The 18,747-nt window shown below is 37.9% G+C and overlaps 1 protein-coding gene and 1 long non-coding RNA gene across 2 annotated transcripts in view; both read right to left on the bottom strand.

Annotated features, from left to right (window-relative positions):
- Positions 1–4,174: 4,174 nt before the first annotated feature.
- Positions 4,175–9,780, bottom strand: LOC147584070 (uncharacterized). Its single transcript, XR_015240775.1, has 2 exons — positions 9,327–9,780; positions 4,175–6,018 (listed from the first exon to the last, which is right to left on the bottom strand). It is a non-coding gene; the product is annotated as an uncharacterized LOC147584070 (long non-coding RNA).
- Positions 9,781–11,629: 1,849 nt separating this feature from the next.
- The window catches only part of SKP2 (S-phase kinase associated protein 2), a 33,389-nt gene continuing 26,271 nt past the window's right edge, over positions 11,630–18,747 (bottom strand). The window contains exons 8-10 of the mRNA XM_025924705.2: positions 18,627–18,678; positions 18,351–18,458; positions 11,630–13,575 (exon numbers count right to left, since the gene is read on the bottom strand). Coding sequence (XP_025780490.1) covers positions 13,362–13,575; positions 18,351–18,458; positions 18,627–18,678 — 374 coding nt within the window. The 3' untranslated portion in view covers positions 11,630–13,361. The remainder of the gene's footprint in view (positions 13,576–18,350; positions 18,459–18,626; positions 18,679–18,747) is intronic.

Raw genomic sequence — 18,747 nt, 5'->3', positions numbered from 1 at the left:
AAAAGAAAAGACCACTGTATATGTTGCCTAAAAGAGAGTTCAGACCAAAAGACATACCAGACTGAAAAGGAAGGGATGGAAAAAGATATTCCATGCAAATGGAGATGAAAAGACAGCTGGGGTGGCAATACTTCTTCTATCAGACAAAACAGACTTTAAAACAAAGACTGTAACAAGAGACAAAGGGCCTTACATAATGACCAAGGGATCAATCTAACGAGAGGATATTACACTTATAAATATCTATGCATCTAACCTAGGAGTATAAAGCTCCTACATACATAAAAACATAAAGCTAATATTAACAGACATAAAGGGAGAAATTGACAGTAATGAAATAATAGTAGGGGACTTTAACACTGCACTTACATCAATGGATAGGTCATGCAGACAGAAAATCAATAAGAAAACAGTAGCTTTAAATGTAACATTAGACAAGACAGGACTTAGATATATACAGAACATTTCCATACCAAAACAGCACAATACACATTCTTTTCAAGCGCACATGGAACATTTTCCAAAACAGATCACGTGTTAAGCTATAAAACAAGTTTCTTTTTTTTTTTAATTTTTTTTTTTCAACGTTTATTTATTTTTGGGACAGAGAGAGACAGAGCATGAACGGGGGAGGGGCAGAGAGAGAGGGAGACACAGAATCGGAAACAGGCTCCAGGCTCTGAGCCATCAACCCAGAGCCCGACGCGGGGCTCGAACTCACGAACCGCGAGATCGTGACCTGGCTGAAGTCGGACGCTTAACCGACTGCGCCACCCAGGCGCCCCTAAAACAAGTTTCAATAGATTTAAGAAGACTGAAATCCTAGCCTGTTTCTTTTCAGACCACAACAGTATGGACACAGGTATAAATTATAGGAAAAAAAACCTGGAAAAAAACAGAAGCATGTAGAGGCTAAACAACAACTGAGTCTATGAAAAAATTAAAAAGGGGAAATAAAAAAACACCTAAAGATAAATGAAATTAGAATCCCAACACTCCAAAATCTGTGGTATGCAGCAAAAGCACTTCTGAACAAAGTTTGTAATGTGATAGAGGCCTACCTCAAGAGACAAGAAAAATCTCAATCTAACCCTATAACTAAATGAACTAGAAAAAAGAAGAACAAACAAAACCCAAAGTTAGCAGAAGGAAGGAAATAATAAGGATCAGAACAGAAATGAAGACTAAAAAACAATAGAAAAAAAAAATCACTGAAGGAACTGATTCTTTGAAACGATAAACAAAATTGATAAACCTTTAGCCAGACTCATCAAGAAAAAGAGAGGGCCCAAGTAAATAAAATCTAAATTCAAAGAGAAGTTAAAAAACTGACACCATAAATTAGAAGAGACTACTATAAACAATTATATACCAACAAATTGAGCAGCCTTGAAAAAATGGTAAATTCCTAGAAGCATACAATCTTCCAAGACTGAATCAGAAAGAAAGAGAAAACCTAAACAGAACTACTAGTAAGGAAATTGAATCAGTAATTTAAAAACTCTCAACAAACAAAAGTCCAGAACCAGATGGTTTCACAGGTAAATTTTAGCAAAAAAAAAAAAAAAAAAATTTCTAACATTTATTTATTCTTGAGAGACAGAGAGCAGGTGCGGGGCAGAGAGAGAGGGAGACACAGAATCTTAAGCAGGCTCCAGGCTTTGAGGTCTCAGCACAGAACCTGATGTGGGGCTTGAACTCACAGACCATGAGATCATGACCTGAACCCAAGTTGGGAGCTTAACCAACTGAGCCACCAAGGTGCCCTTTAGCAAACAATTTTTTAAAGTTAATACTTATCCTTTTCAAGCTATTCTAAAAAACTGAAGTGGAAGGAACATTTCCAAACTTATTCTACAAGGCTGGCATTAACCTGATAACAAAACCAGACAAAGACACTATATACATATATACATACATACATACATATATACATACATAATTACAGGCTGATATCCCTAAAAACATAGATGCAAAAAACCCTCAACAAAATATTAGCAAACTGAATTCAATAATATATTAAAAGGATCACATGCTATGATCAGGTGGGATATACTCCAGAAATGCAAGGATGGTTCAATATCCACAAATCAGCCAACATGATATATATACCACATTAACAAAAGATAAAAATCATATGATCACCTTAATAGATGCAGATAAGCATTTAGAAAAATTCAACATTTATGATAAAACCTCTCAACAAAGTGAGTGCAGAGGAAAGAAACCTCAACATATTAAAGGCCATATATAACAAAACCACAACTAGTATCATAATCAACAGTGAAAAACTGAAAGCTTTTATGATCAGGAACAAGGCAAAGATGCCCACTCTCACGACTTTTATTCAATGTAGTTTGGAAATCATAGGATCAAGTGAGAAAAAATAAATAAAAGCATCCATACTGACAAAGAAGAAGTAAAATAGTCACTATTTGCAGATTATATGATACTATATATAGAAAACCCACCAAATAACTATTAGAATAAGTGAATTCAGAAAAGTTGCAGAATAAACAGAAATCTGTTGTGCTTCTATATACTAATAACAAACCACGTGAAAGAGAAATTAAGAGAACAATCCCACTTATCACTGCGTCAAAAAGAATAAAATACCTGGAAATAAATTTAACCAAGGAGGTGAAAGAAAAATATGAAAACTATAAGACACTGATGAAAGAAAGATGACACAAATACACTGAAAGATATTCAGTGCTCATGGATTAGAAGGCTTAATATTGTTAAAAAGTACATACTTCCCAAAGCAACCTACAGATTGAGTGCAATCCCTTATCAAAATACCAGTGGTGGGGCACCTGTGTGGCTCAGTTGGTTAAGTTCTGACTCTTGATTTCGGCTCGGGTCATGATCTCATGGTCGTGAGCCCATGTCTGTCAGTCCCCACACGGAGAACGGAACTTGCTTGGGATTCTCTCTCTTCCTTGCTCTCTGCTCCTTCCCTTGCTTGCTTGCTCTTTCAAAGTAAGTAAGTAAGTAAGCAAACATTAAAAAAATATCAGTGGCATTTTTTAAAACAGAACTAGAATAAATACCCCTAAAATTTGTATGGAACCACAAAAGATCTGAACACAATCTTAGAGGAAGATGAACAAAGCTGGAGGCATCAACATCCCTTGATTTCAAGCTATACTACAAAGCTATAGTAATGAAAGCAGTATGGTACTGGCACAAATACAGACCAATAGATCAATGGAATAGATTAGAGCCCAGAAATAAACCCATGTTTATATGGTCAATTATAGTTGACCCTTGAACAATGTGGGGGTTAGAGGCACCGAACCCCCCAGCCAGCACAGTTAAAATTCCACATGTAAGTTTTGACTGCCCCCAAATCTTAACTCTAATAGTCTACTATTGACTGGAAACCTTAGTGATAACATAAACAGTCAATTAACACATACTTTGTATGGTATATGTATTATATATTGTATTGTTACCATAAAGTAAGCTACAGAGAATAAAATATTAAGAAAATCCTAAGGAAAATGTACTTACAGTATTGTACTTACTATATTTATCAATACCTCAAATTTATGTCATCTGTTTACAAGATTAATCATTTGTCATCACTAACATCAATACTGTCTTACATAATACAAAACCCTGTAAATGTTATGCATATTAACCCGAGACATCAAAAATGAAAAGATGTGAAAAACAAATTCATATTCACAGGTATAACGATTCATGCATTGATTACAAAGCAGTAGCAATATCATTGCCCTATAGTAGCCTAGAGTAAATAATATGGTTTCACAGTGCCCTAGCCTGTACACTAATGAATGAATCACTATAAAATATTTATGGCACACAGTATTACCATCATATTCATAACACAGTATTGGAAAGACTGTTACATTTTTTTTTTTGAAAAAGCACTTACCTTGATGATAGGCTGATACATTTTCTCCAATAATGAGAGGCATACTGTAATTCTTTGAAAACAAAGTTATAAACAGTAAGAAAATAACATGTCATTAATTTTACATTAAATATCACTCACTTTATGCCTATGTAAGGATAGGCCATCTACTTCCATACGTGTTTGTACACGATGTTCTACCCCATGAATACTTAGGTGATGATGATGATGATGACACAAAAACATATCAGAGTTCTTGCCACACAATTGTCAGATTTTCACACTAAGACACACGTACACACAGCACTTTATTAACTATACAGCAAGATTATTTTTCATGAAGTGGATCATCATAAAGGTCTTCATCCTGTCTTCGTGTTGAATAGGCTGAGGAGGAGGAGGAGGAGGAGACAGAGGAAGAGGAGGGAGTGGTCTTGCACACAAACACGGGCGTGGCAGAGGCAAAAGAAGTGGAGGAGGTGGAAGGGGAGGACGGGGAGGAGGCACACTCCGTGTAACTTTATGGGAGTACATTGCAATTTGTCTTGTTTGCTTTTTCACGTTTCTAAAAATGTTTCTATACAGTACCAATTTTTCTCCCACCATTTGCTTTAGTTTCTGTGCCCATATTCATGGAGTAAAATAAATCAAAAGCAGTCTTGAATAACTGGAACCCTTCTGCCAGCTTGTCTAATGTCAATTTGGTTTCTGGCACTGCTTCTTCTAGGTGTTCTTCCTCATCATCCGACACTGGTTCAGAAGCACTCGTCTCCATCAAGGCATCTTTAGCTAAGTCTTCTGGTGTGGCGTCTCTTGGCTCTTGAATTTCTCCAAAAATCGCATCTTGAAAGCCTTCATCCCCCACCTTTTTTGCCATACCCACAATCTCTTTCATGGTGCCCTTGATTGGCTCTGCTGTAAATCCTGCGAAGTCATGCACAACATCTGGACAGTTTTCTCCAGCAAGAATTCGTTTAGCGCTTGACATTTTCCTGGCTTTTTCTGTGACAATGCCATCTTCAATGGAAAATTCTACCAGGCTTTCATGATGTTCTAGCAAGGTTCTCTTGCATACACAATCCTTTCCATAGAATACTGTGGGTAGTAAGCCTTAAAGATCATTATGACCCTCTGAGCAAGAGGCCGAATTAGAGACATTGTGTTGGAGGGCAAGTAGACCGCTTCGATAAACTCACGAGGTTCTGTGTGGCCAGAGTCATTGTTCAATACAAAAAGAATGTTAAAAAACAGTTCCCTACAGGCAAGGTACTTCTTGACTTCAGGGACGAAGCACCAATGAAACCAATTTAGAAAGAGGTCTTATTGTCCAGGCCTTCTTATTGTCCAGTGAAGAGACTGGCCGTTGGTGTTTATCTTTTCCCTTTAAGGCTTGGGGCTTAGCAAAGGGCAGTGCTGATCATAAACCCGAGTGCATTTGCACAAAAAAGGTAGGCAGTCCCTTTCTGCCTTATATATTGCTACTTACTTCTCTTCCTTACTAATGTCTTTTGTTTTTTCCAGAATAGGGCACTTTCATCTGCATTAAAACCTGTTCAGGTAAATATCCCTTCTCCTCAAGGATTTTCTTAATGGGGTCTGGGAACTTGTCTGCTGCCTCTTTGTTGGCAGAAGCTGCTTCTCTTGTTATCTTGACATTTTTTAAGCCAAACCTTTTTAGAAAATTATCAAACCATCCTTTGCTGGCATTAAATTCTCCAGCTTTAAATGCTTTACTTCGTTTTGCTTTAAGTTGTCATATAATGACCTTGCTTTTTCTCAAATCATATTTAATGAGTCTCTAGGTGTATGCCTTTTTTACAGCGATCCCCAACCCGCATAAAGTCTGCATTTTCAATACAAGATGAGAAGGTATTTGGTAAGAAGGGCAGGGTGTTCATGCCTGCTAGTACAGCTGTACCAACATCTTCACAAATTTCCTTTCTTTTACAGTGGTCCTTCTGCTGGATTTATTTATCTTGGAATGGTCTTGAATTTATCTTGAACTGCAACTGCAGACTGATCAAACAATCAACATTTTCTTATAATGTCATGACTTTGCTTCCTGGGACCACTTTCAGTGTCACGAGTGGCACTTCATATGGGTCCTCAGGTGTTCTTCAAGGCTTACAGTTGTACTAAGCACAATGAAAAATATGTGAGAACCATGGGAGATCACTTTTTAAAAGCAATATGCAACTTACAGGAGATGAACTGCTCATGAGATTATTAGCATCACATGGTATTTTAAGTGATTACTCGCGATACTGGAACTCACTGCAATTGCAACAGGGGGTGGCTACGAATCTACTACAATAGTACAGTATGGACTGCAGTTAATTTTACGCAGTTATGGTTTAATACTGCATCTTTACATTGTTTACGTTTCTCTCAACTGCAAATGGCACCAAGTACCGTCTGTGTGTGTTTATGGAAGTTCTGATAAATTTTAACATTTTATAATAGATTTGTGTGTATTTTATGGTAGTAATTGATGAAATAGACTAGTATCTACATATATTTTATGCACATATGACGCATTTAGCCATTTTTGATATGTCTAGGCTACACAGTTCACCTAAGAACTTTTTCAAATTGTCTCAAATCTCCAAAAATTTTTCTAATAGGTTTATTCAAAAATCATGCATATAAGTAGTCCTGTAAAGTTCAAACCCATTTTGTTCAAGGATCAACTATAACCTGTGACAAAGGTGGCAAGAATATACAATGGGAAAAGACAGCCTCTTCAATACATGGTGCTGGGAAAACTGGGCAGCTACATGAAAATGAATGAAACTACAGCACTTTTTTGCACCTGATACAAATATAAACTCAAAATGGGGTAAAGACTTAAAGACCTGAAACCATAAAACTAAAAGAAAACATAGGCAGTAAACTCTTTGACATCAGTTTTAGCAATTTTTTTTTTTTTTTTTTTTGGGATGTGCTTCTTCAGGCAACGGCAACAAAAGCAAAAGACAAATGAAACTGCATCCAAATAGAAAGCTTTTGTACAGCAAAGGAAACTGTCAATTAAAAAAATAGAGGTAAAAAAAAATAGTGAATGGAAGAAAATATTTGCAAATGATATATCCGATAAGGGGTTAGTATCCAAAATATATAAAGAACTCACACAACTCAATACCAAAAATAATCTCATTAAAAGGAACAGAAGACCTGGATAGACATTTTTCCAAAGGAGAGATACAGATGGTCAATAGACACATGAAAAGATGCTCAACATCACTAATCATCAGGGAAATGCAAACTAAAATCACAAGGAGATGTCCCCTCATACCTACCAGATGATTATTTTCAAAGAGACAAGAAATAACAAGCGTTGGCGAGGACATGGAGAAAAGGGAACCCTTGTACATTGTTGGTGGGAACTGATGTAGCCACTATGGAAAAGAATATGAAGGCTCCTCAAAATATTTAAAATAAAACTATCATATGATGCAACAGTACCATTTCCAAATATTTGAAGAAAACAAAAACACTAATTCAAAGAGATATATGCACCCCTATGTTCACTGCAGCGTTACTTACGATAGTCAAGATAGGGAAGCAACCCAAGTGTCCATCGACAGATGAATGGACAAAGATGTGGTATACAGTGAAACATTATTTACCTATTAAAAAATGAAATCTTGCCATTTGTGACAACAGGGACAGACCTAAAGGGTATTATGCCAAGTGAAAGAAATCATAGAAAGACAAATACTATATGATTTCACTTATATGTGTAATTTAAAAAAAGAAAATGAACAAACAGAAACATACTCATAAATGCAGAAACAAAGTAGTGGTTGCCAGAGGGGAGGAGTAGGGAGTCAGGTGAAACAAGCGAAGGGGAGTGGAGTATAAGCTTCCAGTCATAATATAAGTCATGGAAATGAAAAAGTCAATGAAAGCGTGATAATGTTGTATGGTGACAGATAGCAACTGTACTTATCACGGTGAGTGCTGTATAATTATTAATTATTAATACATAATGTATAATTATTAATGTATAATTGTTAAATCACTCTTGTATACCTGAAACTAATAAAATTGGTTTAAAATAAAAACTAATAAAAATAAAACTATCCTTCGATTTTAAAAAGCTTAGAGGGGCGCCTGGGTGGCGCAGTCGGTTAAGCGTCCGACTTCAGCCAGGTCACGATCTCGCGGTCCGTGAGTTCGAGCCCCGCGTCGGGCTCTGGGCTGATGGCTCGGAGCCTGGAGGCTGTTTCCGATTCTGTGTCTCCCTCTCTCTCTGCCCCTCCCCCGTTCATGCTCTGTCTCTCTCTGTCCCCAAAATAAATAAACGTTGAAAAAAAATTTAAAAAAAAAAAAAAAAACTTAGAAAAAACGTAATTTAGGATTTAAATTACTAAAAAATTCATTCCATTGTGCCAATGTACCATATATGTATCACTATACTTAAGGATAGTAGTACCTACCAAGACAGTTGTGCAAAAAAGTTCCCAGCGATAATGTGACAGATAAATAATATGAGAAAAAATTAAATATATGAGAAGGAAAAGAGTAAATATACTGATGAATTGCTGAGCTACAAGGAGAAATTACTTCAAATGCAGCTTATTCTTGACATTAACATTAAAAATAAGCATGAGATTAGGGTGTAAGTCAATGAGAAGGTTTAAGTTTTCTACATTAAGGAAAATAGGAAGAGTATTTTTTTAAAGTGTCATAGGCTTTAAGATAACATTTTTAAGAAAATTACTGACTACACAAGGAGGGACTAAAGAGAAAAATAGAAAAGAATATTTAAAAAAATTTTTTTAATGTTTATTATTTATTTTTGAGAGACCGTGAGACAGACTGAGAGCAGGGGAAGGGCAGAGAGAGAGAGGGAGGCACAGAATTTGAAGCAGGCTCCAGGCTCCGAGCTGTCAGCACAGGGCCCGAAGCAGGGCTCAAACTCACGAACTGTGAGATCATGACCTGAGCCAAAGTCGGATGCGTAACCAACTGAGCCACCCAGGCGCCCTGAAAAGAACATTTTAATTTGAATATTTTATAAGATAGTAAAGGGATGGATTATAACTAACCTCATTCATCTCTCCCTTTTAAAAAGTCAAATATCAATTGCTAAAGAAAATCAAATCAAACTTTGGATTCTGAAAAGACCGTTGAAGAGATCTGAATAACATACAGCTTTCTCTACCAGTAGATTGTGAGCTTCTGGGGAGTAGGGAGGAGTTCTCATCTGTACCTCTACAACGAATAAGGACTGGGACTACCAGAGAAGAAACTGCTAATTACAAGAACAAACAATAGTTTTCATACACTGAAATTTAACATTCTTTACTTATGGTATGTGTGGGGGGACCTGATATACGGACGTTTGAAGTATACAGTATTTGAGAACCAGGTTTTTACAAACCTCTATTTAACAGACATTTCCCCAGCTACAAATAGTTTATTTCTCCACACTTACCTTCTTTGAATGGACAAGGAGGGCTTGAATGATGTTGTTGCCATACTAAACTGGCTCTTCTTGGCTTTCACAAGAAAATAATCTATTTAAATATCTCTGGCAATTACGCTTTGCTATTTCCTCCTGCCTCCGATCTTCTCTTCGAAACATCTTTTCTTCATGAAAGGATTCCTCACAGGATCATTGTATTAATCTTATAAATACTTCTGTAAGCATTTTAAATGGGGTATTGTAGATTATCCACTTGAAATGCAGTAATATTGCCAAAGTCTAGAGCTCCAACCTGTATCACAAAGAGTTAGCCTCTTGATGAAGAGACTTTATGACTTCCTTGGATATTTGGCTAGTTTGGGAAAGGGAGAGGAAAGAGGTTGCTTTTTCGCTTGTTCCAGGACGAGGGTATCCAGTGGGAAGGAGCTTCTTTCTAGTTTTCCTAGTCCCTGGGTTACTTAGAGGCTTTGCATCATCAGAGGCTGTGCATCATCCTCAGAGGCTGTGCATCATCCCCGGTGCTGCTGCTCAAACACAGTATCCTCCACACTGTAAATCTTCAGTAAACGTGGGACGGAAATGAAGTTCACCAGGACAGAAGAGATATGTTACTTTATACAGAAATTTGGATCTCTGGAACTTGTGGCTAGAGCATGAGAGGGAGGAATCAAGGGCCACAGGCAGATGCCAGAATCATAAAAAGAATGACAGCCAGATGTTATGTGTCCCCTGATGGAAGAATAATACCACTTAGCAAGTATCGATTCACCAAAAAAAGAACTTGTAAGATAAGCCTCGAGATCAGGGTTTCACAACTCTGGCACTTACTGACATTTTGTAGCAGGTAACACTGCTGTGCGGAGCTGTCCTATAAACCACAAGGTGGTTAGCTGCATCCGTAGCCTCCGTCCACTAGATGCCAATAGCACCTCTCTACTTGTGACAACCAAAAACGTTTTCCGGCATTACCGAATGTCTCCCGGGTGGCAAAATCACCCTTGGTCTAGAGCTTTTTGTTGCTGAATCTAACTACCAGTTTATGGAAATAAGAGGTTAACCTGTTATACAGAGATCACATCAACAAAAGTCACAATGTAGAACACAGGACAAACAACCTAGTTTCATCTATAAACAAACTGCAAAGTAAAAAATTTGGGGCGGGGGCCAGGGGCGGACCCCAAAGATTAAGAGACTTAAGAAAATGTCAATCAAATGCAATGTATAGATCATGTCTGGAGCCTCAACAAACTCATGTTAGAAAGCACTTGAGACCAAATGGGGGACTTTCAACAGCATCTTGATATTTAATGTTTCAGAAATAATTCAGGAGAATATCTTTCAGATGTATATACTAAAATACTTATAAATTTTGCTTCAAAGTAATCTGTGCAGGTTGGGGTATGAGTGTGTGTGTTGGGCGGGGGGTGCAATGATAGATAAAATGGGATAGGCCATACCTTAATGACAAAAGAAAATAATGAGGTTATGATATGGTCTACTTTTTGCATGTATTTGACATTTTTCATCATTAAAAAAAGGAAGCATAGTAGTGATAATAACAGAACATAATGAAAAGCACCCAGAAAAGCTGGGTAATGTTCAGTAAGAATCACACTACCATTTGAATGGACGGGTTCAAAAGAAACTGAATTCCCAAGATCTGTAGGTACAGACTGAACTATTCAAAGTTTCCTAATGAAAGTAAAATATGCAGTATAAGCTGACCCAGTCTCTATTTAAAAATTTTTTTTTTCAACGTTTATTTATTTTTGGGACAGAGAGAGACACAGCATGAACGGGGGAGGGGCAGAGAGAGAGGGAGACACAGAATCGGAAACAGGCTCCAGGCTCTGAGCCATCAGCCCAGAGCCCGACGCGGGGCTCGAACTCACGGACCGCGAGATCGTGACCTGGCTGAAGTCGGACGCTTAACCGACTGCGCCACCCAGGCGCCCCCCCAGTCTCTATTTAAAGAGTGCTACTAGCTGCCTTTCACTGATAGTACCTGACTATCATACTCATCACCTGAACTGCAAATGTTTTAGAAATGTTACATTTTAGAAGCACTGTAAAGAAAAAGCCTGTATTTAGCACCTTCTCCGAAAGCCTTATAAACTATCATTTTAATTTGATAATAAGCAGATGAAGTGGATGGAACAAAGAGGATCATTTTAGGGCTCATTTTGTAGGGCCTTAACTAGAGGGCCAGGATCAAGGGCACACCACACCAAATGCTTTCTAATTTCAACCACTGGACTTAAGAAAAAAAAAAAAGAAAGAAAGAAAAAAGGAATACAAGTTAGCTGAAGTACTCATTTTTATAAAAATGTGTTTTATTTTAAAACAAGTCTATAAAAGTAGAAATCACATACAAAAATACAGATTACTCTGACATGTTAGCAAAATAGCTTATGGCTGGACTTGAGTCTGGAAGTACTGTGTGTCTGAGGGCATCTGGAAATCACAGCCCATCTGGATCCTATCATCAGCCCTTGTCACTAATCTGTAAACAATAATTTCATGTAGTAAATTTAGCACTTTTTTAACCAGTACAAAATCAAAACATAATCATTTCTTGTATAACACCACTGTAAAATGTTCGTCCTTAGGTCTGAGCAGGTAAGGGCACTTCGCATTGTCGTTTCTAACATTCGAAAAACCTGATTTGAAAACAACGTTAATAGAAATGACGGGTTTTGGCTTTTTTTGTTCCATTTTGAACATCAGGGAAGGTCATCAGTGTAAATAGGAAGTTAGTGTTTTGTGTCGTTTTTTTTTTTGTTTTTTTGTTTTTAAGTAGAACTTAATCATTTTTCTTCTAGACACCATTAAAAAAAAAAAAAAATCACTGTTCCTATCAAAAGTTTCCACACCTGAGTTTTAACTTTTATATAGGTTCAAGCTGTCTTACTGCTTTGAAACTGCACGGAACACATACCTACTTCTGGCGTGTCTTTATGAGTGAACGAGCATGCAGTTCTTCTCACAGGACTCTAGGTCCAGTAACTTTATAAAACAATGGCTTTCAAACAATTATTGTGGGAGACAATTTTTTTTTAAAGGCAATTTAAAATACTTGATTCCAGAGTAATATAAAAATAACTTTAAGAGCCTTGGCAATAAAGGAAAATGGCAGGCAACTTCAGTTTGGCATTCTGTCCAAAATTTCGAGAACAAAGACTGGTTACCCACCACCTTTCTAAAACAAAGTGAGCCATTTTAAAAGCTAAAGAACCCACTTAACATGATTTGATCGCAAAGTTAGAAGACCACAGTTCTGTTTCCTCAGCTAATACAGAATTCTGGGAACAAAGTCCATGAAGGAAACTTCAGTAACGTGCATTAGAGGGTACTTCAGATTACCTCGTCATAGAAAGTTGCCTCTTGAGCCTTCAAAGTCCATACCAATTCTTTACCTCTGGTTGGTTAGCTGTTTTTTAAAATTTAGGTTTCAAGGTGAATTGCCCAGGGCTATTTGTTTCCATGAACCTAGCTTCAAACCTAAAGGCAAAGTTGAAATGCGTATTTTTCTATCTCCAGAAGAGATTACCACAAATGCTACTATCCATCCTATGATTCTTTTGTTCCACTCACAATACAAATAGCTTATTCTTCTACCAATCTATGTCTCATAAAGCAATACTGAAAAGTTAAATAGAAGAAAGTTACCATATAGACTGTGAAAATGATTTGCTGGTGGTGACTCTTATACTTGATTCTAAATAGATTGAATAAGAAGGGCACTTGGAAGAGGTGGCTCAAATCTTGCTGTTTAAGGTCTCTTGAAATTACCGGTTCTCCTAAAATTTCAAAAGGCCTAAAACTTAGGCTTTTAAAGGCACAGAAGCAGTGACGGAAGCTTTTATAGTTACTTAGAAAAAGCAAAACTTCATAGTTTTCTCTCAATGGTTGTCTAATATACTTGCAGAATGAAGGCAAAGGGAAAACCAAGAATAACAATAGCTGAGTGCTGCAGCCAGCGGGCTTCCTGCCTATTTTCCCTGTTCCAAAGAAAGGAGGAGACACCATCCTGCAAAAAATACTTCATAGACAACTGGGCTTTTGCAGTGTCAGCCGGCATTTGATGCCCCATATCTCCTGGTTCTTTTTGTTGCCAGTGGTCGGCCTGGCAATGGTGGTGAAATGGGAAGTATTAATCTGTAGATGAGGAAGGGCTTCTTTTAACAGTTGAAGGGTACCGTCTGGCACGATTCCAAAAACTTGTAGTGTTTTTAGTGTGGGAATTTCTCCAAGTTCACTGGAAAGGAAGAGAAACCTTTCAGAGTAGCAGTATCTATGGTAACAGATCCACTAGGGTTACATGACCCAATTTTTACAATTTGTATCATATTCTATAAAGCACAAACTGAAAACATAATTCGCAATCAAGGATTTGAGAAAACAGCAAAGGTGAATCAAACCAGAAAGCACAGACTGAGGCTCAAGACAACACAGCCTTAGGACACACGCAGCGCATTTTGTTAAATTTCTCCCAACCTAAAAACTCTGAGGTTTCTTTAAAACCCAACCATATTTGCTTCCTCTCTCCATTCTCGATTTAAAACAAAAGGCGTTACTGTGCTGTGAGAAGCTAGAAGGTAGTGATGGTAAAGAATCACCACAAGTTACATGTAATTTCAAAATATGGACTTGACCTTTAGTTGAACTAGACTCTTCCTCTCAAAAGATCAGCAGCAGAAGTTAAGGTAACTTCTTAATAAGTCCATCACCTGTGATAAAACCTAACAGTGACTTCACTAAGATCTTTTAGACGGGGTTATATAGTTGGGTGCAGACAGAAAAAAAGAAATAATCAATCACACCTTTTCTACGAGAGGCAAGAGCCATCTGACTTCTCCACACATTACCATTTTTGCTGTTGTTTTGGTTTGGTTTTGGTCACATATAGGCCAATCCTCTTCTCAGGTATTTCCCATTAAGTGAAATTCAACTCTGTCAACAGTGAAATTCTGGTCCACAAAAAAGGGAGCCTATTTCTCCAAAGTAAATACTTTAGGTAATGATTCTTTCTTCTTAACCCAGATCTATGTGCTTAGAAATTCATCTCTCTGATCTGTATTTGCTCCAGGTTGGGACACACAGTACAAAGTCTTAGGAAAGGGAATATTTAGTTTGGAATATCAACAAAATCCCACTGCAGATCAATGAACACATCAGTGGCCTAGAGTTAGAAGCATCCTTTATATTTTCATTTTGCTGGTAACTACTAAAAAACCAAACTTTCCTCACAGTAATTGTCACCTTGCCTCCAATCTTTCTTCCTTCCAGCCTATTCTATATACCAGTGCCCAAGGCATCTTCCTAGAGCCTAGCTCAGATTATGTCACCCCTCCCACTCACCTGCTCCACAGCCTTTGATGCTGCCCTCTTGTTTACGGAACTCAAACTGTTCAGCTGGCCTTAGGACTTTTCCACGTTCAACCTGTTCTCCCAGTCACCCCACTACCCTCTAAATGTATTTATTCTACATTCAACAAAGCGTAGTAAACACCATAGACATTCAATACATGTTAGCTGAATAAAGACGAAGGGCACTTTAGAAAATATGAGTACTATCTAAATAAAATAAATATGCTTGGTGTTCATAAAAGGCCAATAAGATCTGGAGGTTACAACAGACACCATGGAAAATCAGGAAGAACAAACTGCTGTTCTTGAAGTAAACTAACCTCTGGGACCATAGAGACAGAAGTGCAAAGAAAGATCAGAATTCATAGATGTTTATACTCGTCATTGCTTAAGATGACAGCAATTCTGCCCCAACCTTAAGTCCCTCTTACGTGAAATCTGAGTATTTGAGAACTTTGTGATGAAAATTCAGGTGCTGCGATATCCAAATTAGACAAACTGTAAGTCATTCTATAGTGGACGGTGTCAGGAGCAGAACCTAGAGGTGGGAGCAAGGAAAGGAGGTACAGCGGATGGCAGAAGAGGAAATGTTCTTGCAACAGCGCTGGGAAGGACGCTCGGCGAGGAAGGACATGACAGCAGATTCTCAGAAGACACTCAGGTGTCCCAGCTGAAAAAGGAGGGAGCTGCCTTTGATGGGATGGTGGACAACGGACCAACCCAAGTCAAAAAACCAGAAAGTCTTTACACTTTTAACGAGACTACAAAAAAAAAAAACACTGAAAGCCCCTTCGTACATGTATCATCTACAACACAGCAGAACAAATTTCTAAGCATCTTTCTAGACTGAAAAGCAACTGAAGGCTGGTGAATAGGAATAAATCTCTGAAGAGCAATGACTTCTAATTTAGGAAGCATAAACGGACACTGGTAATGTCTTTAGTATCTTTGCTGAATCTCAGGAAACAGAAGATATTTACAGACCCCCTCACACGTTCATACCTCACCTCCACTACACGATCCTGTTTTCCTTATAAAATTTAGTAAATGCCTAACTAGGAATTCTCCCTACAACAGACTTTTTATTTAGTCTCTCCTAATGCCAGATCAGTTTGCTACCTCCAGCTTGGCTTTCTTACTAGAATGAGAAATACAGAACAATCAGAAGAGAGTTCAGACACATGGGATAAGATCGATAAAGGCATAAGAAAATAGACACAATGCGGACATATCCTGGGGAAGAAAAATCTGATTACCCAAGTATTCTAAAGCACTATCATTACAGAAGAAAGTCATTCAAATTTTATTTTCCCACTTTTGAGATAAGAAATAAAAGTTCTTTAGCATAAACGGCTTTCTCAAAATTACTACTGAGGATCCTAGAATTCTTACTATGAATTTCAAATACATCAGCTGCCAGAATGGAACTAGAGAGAATAACATTATATCTTGAAAAACTCCTAAGGATAGGGTACAAGCAAACTAATCTTAATGGGTTCAGAAGGTAAATCAATGTACGTATTATTTACATAATGCCTGAAGAAACATCCTCTTTTACCTTAAAGTTCAATCACAGCATCTTTTCTCTCTGTGTTACTCTTTTGGTGGTCTGATTTGTAAATTAAACTCCTGATGCCCCTATTTCTCTCATTTCAAGGTAAGATTTAGACAAGTCACAAGAAGGCAGTGAAGGTTCAAACCTAAGTCTGTTGTGACCTGAGGTCTGTACGCTTAAGCATCAAGTCATACTGCCTGCAGGTATTACACCATGGAAGTGTTACTATCCTACTGGATAAAAATACTAAACTGTGAGAGCTCACAGCCTTCCCTTAGCCTCTGCTCAAGAAAAAAAAAAAACAAAAAAAAAACAACATCTGGGGATTACCTGCTTAGCTTCTTTTTCTGGAGAGAAAGAACGAAAGTGAGACATCTGGATAGATTCTCTTGAGAAAAGCAACCAAAACACACTGATCCCCAGGGGGCTGCACAGGCAATGAGGCTGAAGCCCAGAGGGCAAGGACAGGAAAGACGGAAGACAGAAATGCCTTTCTAGGTAGATGCTAGAGGCTCCTAGGAGTTTGGGATACTAGAAAGGGCAGGAGATTTAAGTAACAGTTCCATGGATATGAATTTACACTCTACCTCTCAGAGCCACGGATGTAAATCCTAGCATCCCTGTTAGGCAGTGCTTTTTCAAATGAGATACCAGCAGAGACCCTGAGCCCCAAGATTAATTAAAGCGATTAATTAAAAATAGAACAACTGGACTCTCTAATTCTACTAGTTAACCTGAATTTACCTTCAGATACCTGAAGTATCTGATTTATTCTTAAAACCAACTTAGAAGATTCAAACCAATCATTCAAAGACTACATAAATTCTTTGTTCAAATTCACCTTTCTTTGGTAGGCGCCAGAGGCTAAATTACCTTCATCTGGATAGTGAGCTACATACAGGAGGTCAGCAGCCTCTTTCAGGGCATACTGGCTGGAATAAGAAAGAAGGGCACCTGACCAAATTCAAGATACTGACTTCTTGTGGTTTTCAATGAAATTGCTATGCATTTACATTCTACATGAGGAAGGATCTTCCAGCCCTTTGGGGATAAAAGAAAGGAATTTTTAAAAAACAAACAAATAGGGGCGCCTGGGTGGCGCAGTCGGTTAAGCGTCCGACTTCAGCCAGGTCACGATCTCGCGGTCCGTGAGTTCGAGCCCCGCATCAGGCTCTGGGCTGATGGCTCAGAGCCTGGAGCCTGTTTCCGATTCTGTGTCTCCCTCTCTCTCTGCCCCTCCCCCGTTCATGCTCTGTCTCTCTCTGTCCCAAAAATAAATAAAAACGTTGAAAAAAAAAAATTAAAAAAAAACAAAAACAAACAAATAAATAATATTATTCCTGGGATGACTTGAGCATAGCACTTTCCAAAAGAAAGATCAGACTTCTTTTTCCTTTGTGCAAATTTTTGTGGAAGTTGCTGAGCAGGTACAAAATTAACCCTCCTAAGAGCTACTGGATTAGATATAGACTATTTTCATCCGTTCAGAAAACCTAGGACCTAGACCCAGCTCAGTCATTAACTTACTTTACAGCTTTGGGTTAAGACATTTTTCTCTTCTGGACTTCAATCTCTCCCTATTCCAAGACAGCATTAGACTCTTCTGATATTTACCATTTACATTCTGCCATTCTTCCCATTCCCTGACTACCGTCCAGAACAGCCATCACTAGAAGATTACACAACTTTCCTCCAAGGCCAGAGGGAGCCTCTCACAGTCAACTGGGGTTGACTTGAAAAATATGGGGTGGGGGGGAAGCCTCCACTGATCTGCCTCCCAGTTATTACTGTGAGCTCCCCAGAGGTAAAAACTGTCTTCTCCTTTTGTAAATCTTCCAGATACTAGTACAGTATTGTAATATCTAAACCTGCTTCTAGGTAAATAATAAATGTTTAGCAAACTATCTCAATCAACTCAACTTTTCTAGATATTTTAAACAAAAAATTTTGCCTTGGGTTTTCTATTTTGCTGGTCTTCCCTAACCTATTTGTGGCCCACTAATATTGATGCCAAGCTTTAAACATCTGCTACTTACAATAACATATTAATCCCAAGTGGCATCTCCTTTGCTCCCTGTCTTCTAGTTTTAGACAATGAAAATACTTACAGTAAAGTTTCAGGTATGATATCATAGCATCGACTGAGTGACAGATGTTGGAGGTAGTTGAGCTGGTAAAATTCTGGAAAGCAGTCATTCTTCAGCATGACACTATCACTGTAACAGAGCAGAAGAAAAAATTCCCAACCTATCCATCAATTCAGATGGAGAAGACAGAATTAGCTGACCGTTTGGTTCCTTCAACATGTTAAGATGCTTTCCTCCTTCAATGATCAGTCATGACTTTTCAATTTTTGTTTGAAAAGAAATAAACAAAAAAAATACCTTAAGTCTAGGTGGACAAGATTGGGGCATCTTCCAACTAAGGTAGAGACATCTAGGGGAAAAAATGATGGGCACGATTAAATGAGGAACACCACAAGGGTATCTGCTATTAACACTATCT

The sequence above is a fragment of the Puma concolor genome, chromosome A1, assembly GCF_028749965.1.
Source record: "Puma concolor isolate L17-30 chromosome A1, mPumCon1.1.hap2, whole genome shotgun sequence".
NCBI classification, from domain to species: Eukaryota; Metazoa; Chordata; class Mammalia; order Carnivora; family Felidae; genus Puma; species Puma concolor.
Note: the sequence above shows the minus strand (reverse complement) of the source record. Positions and strands in the feature narration are given on the sequence as shown.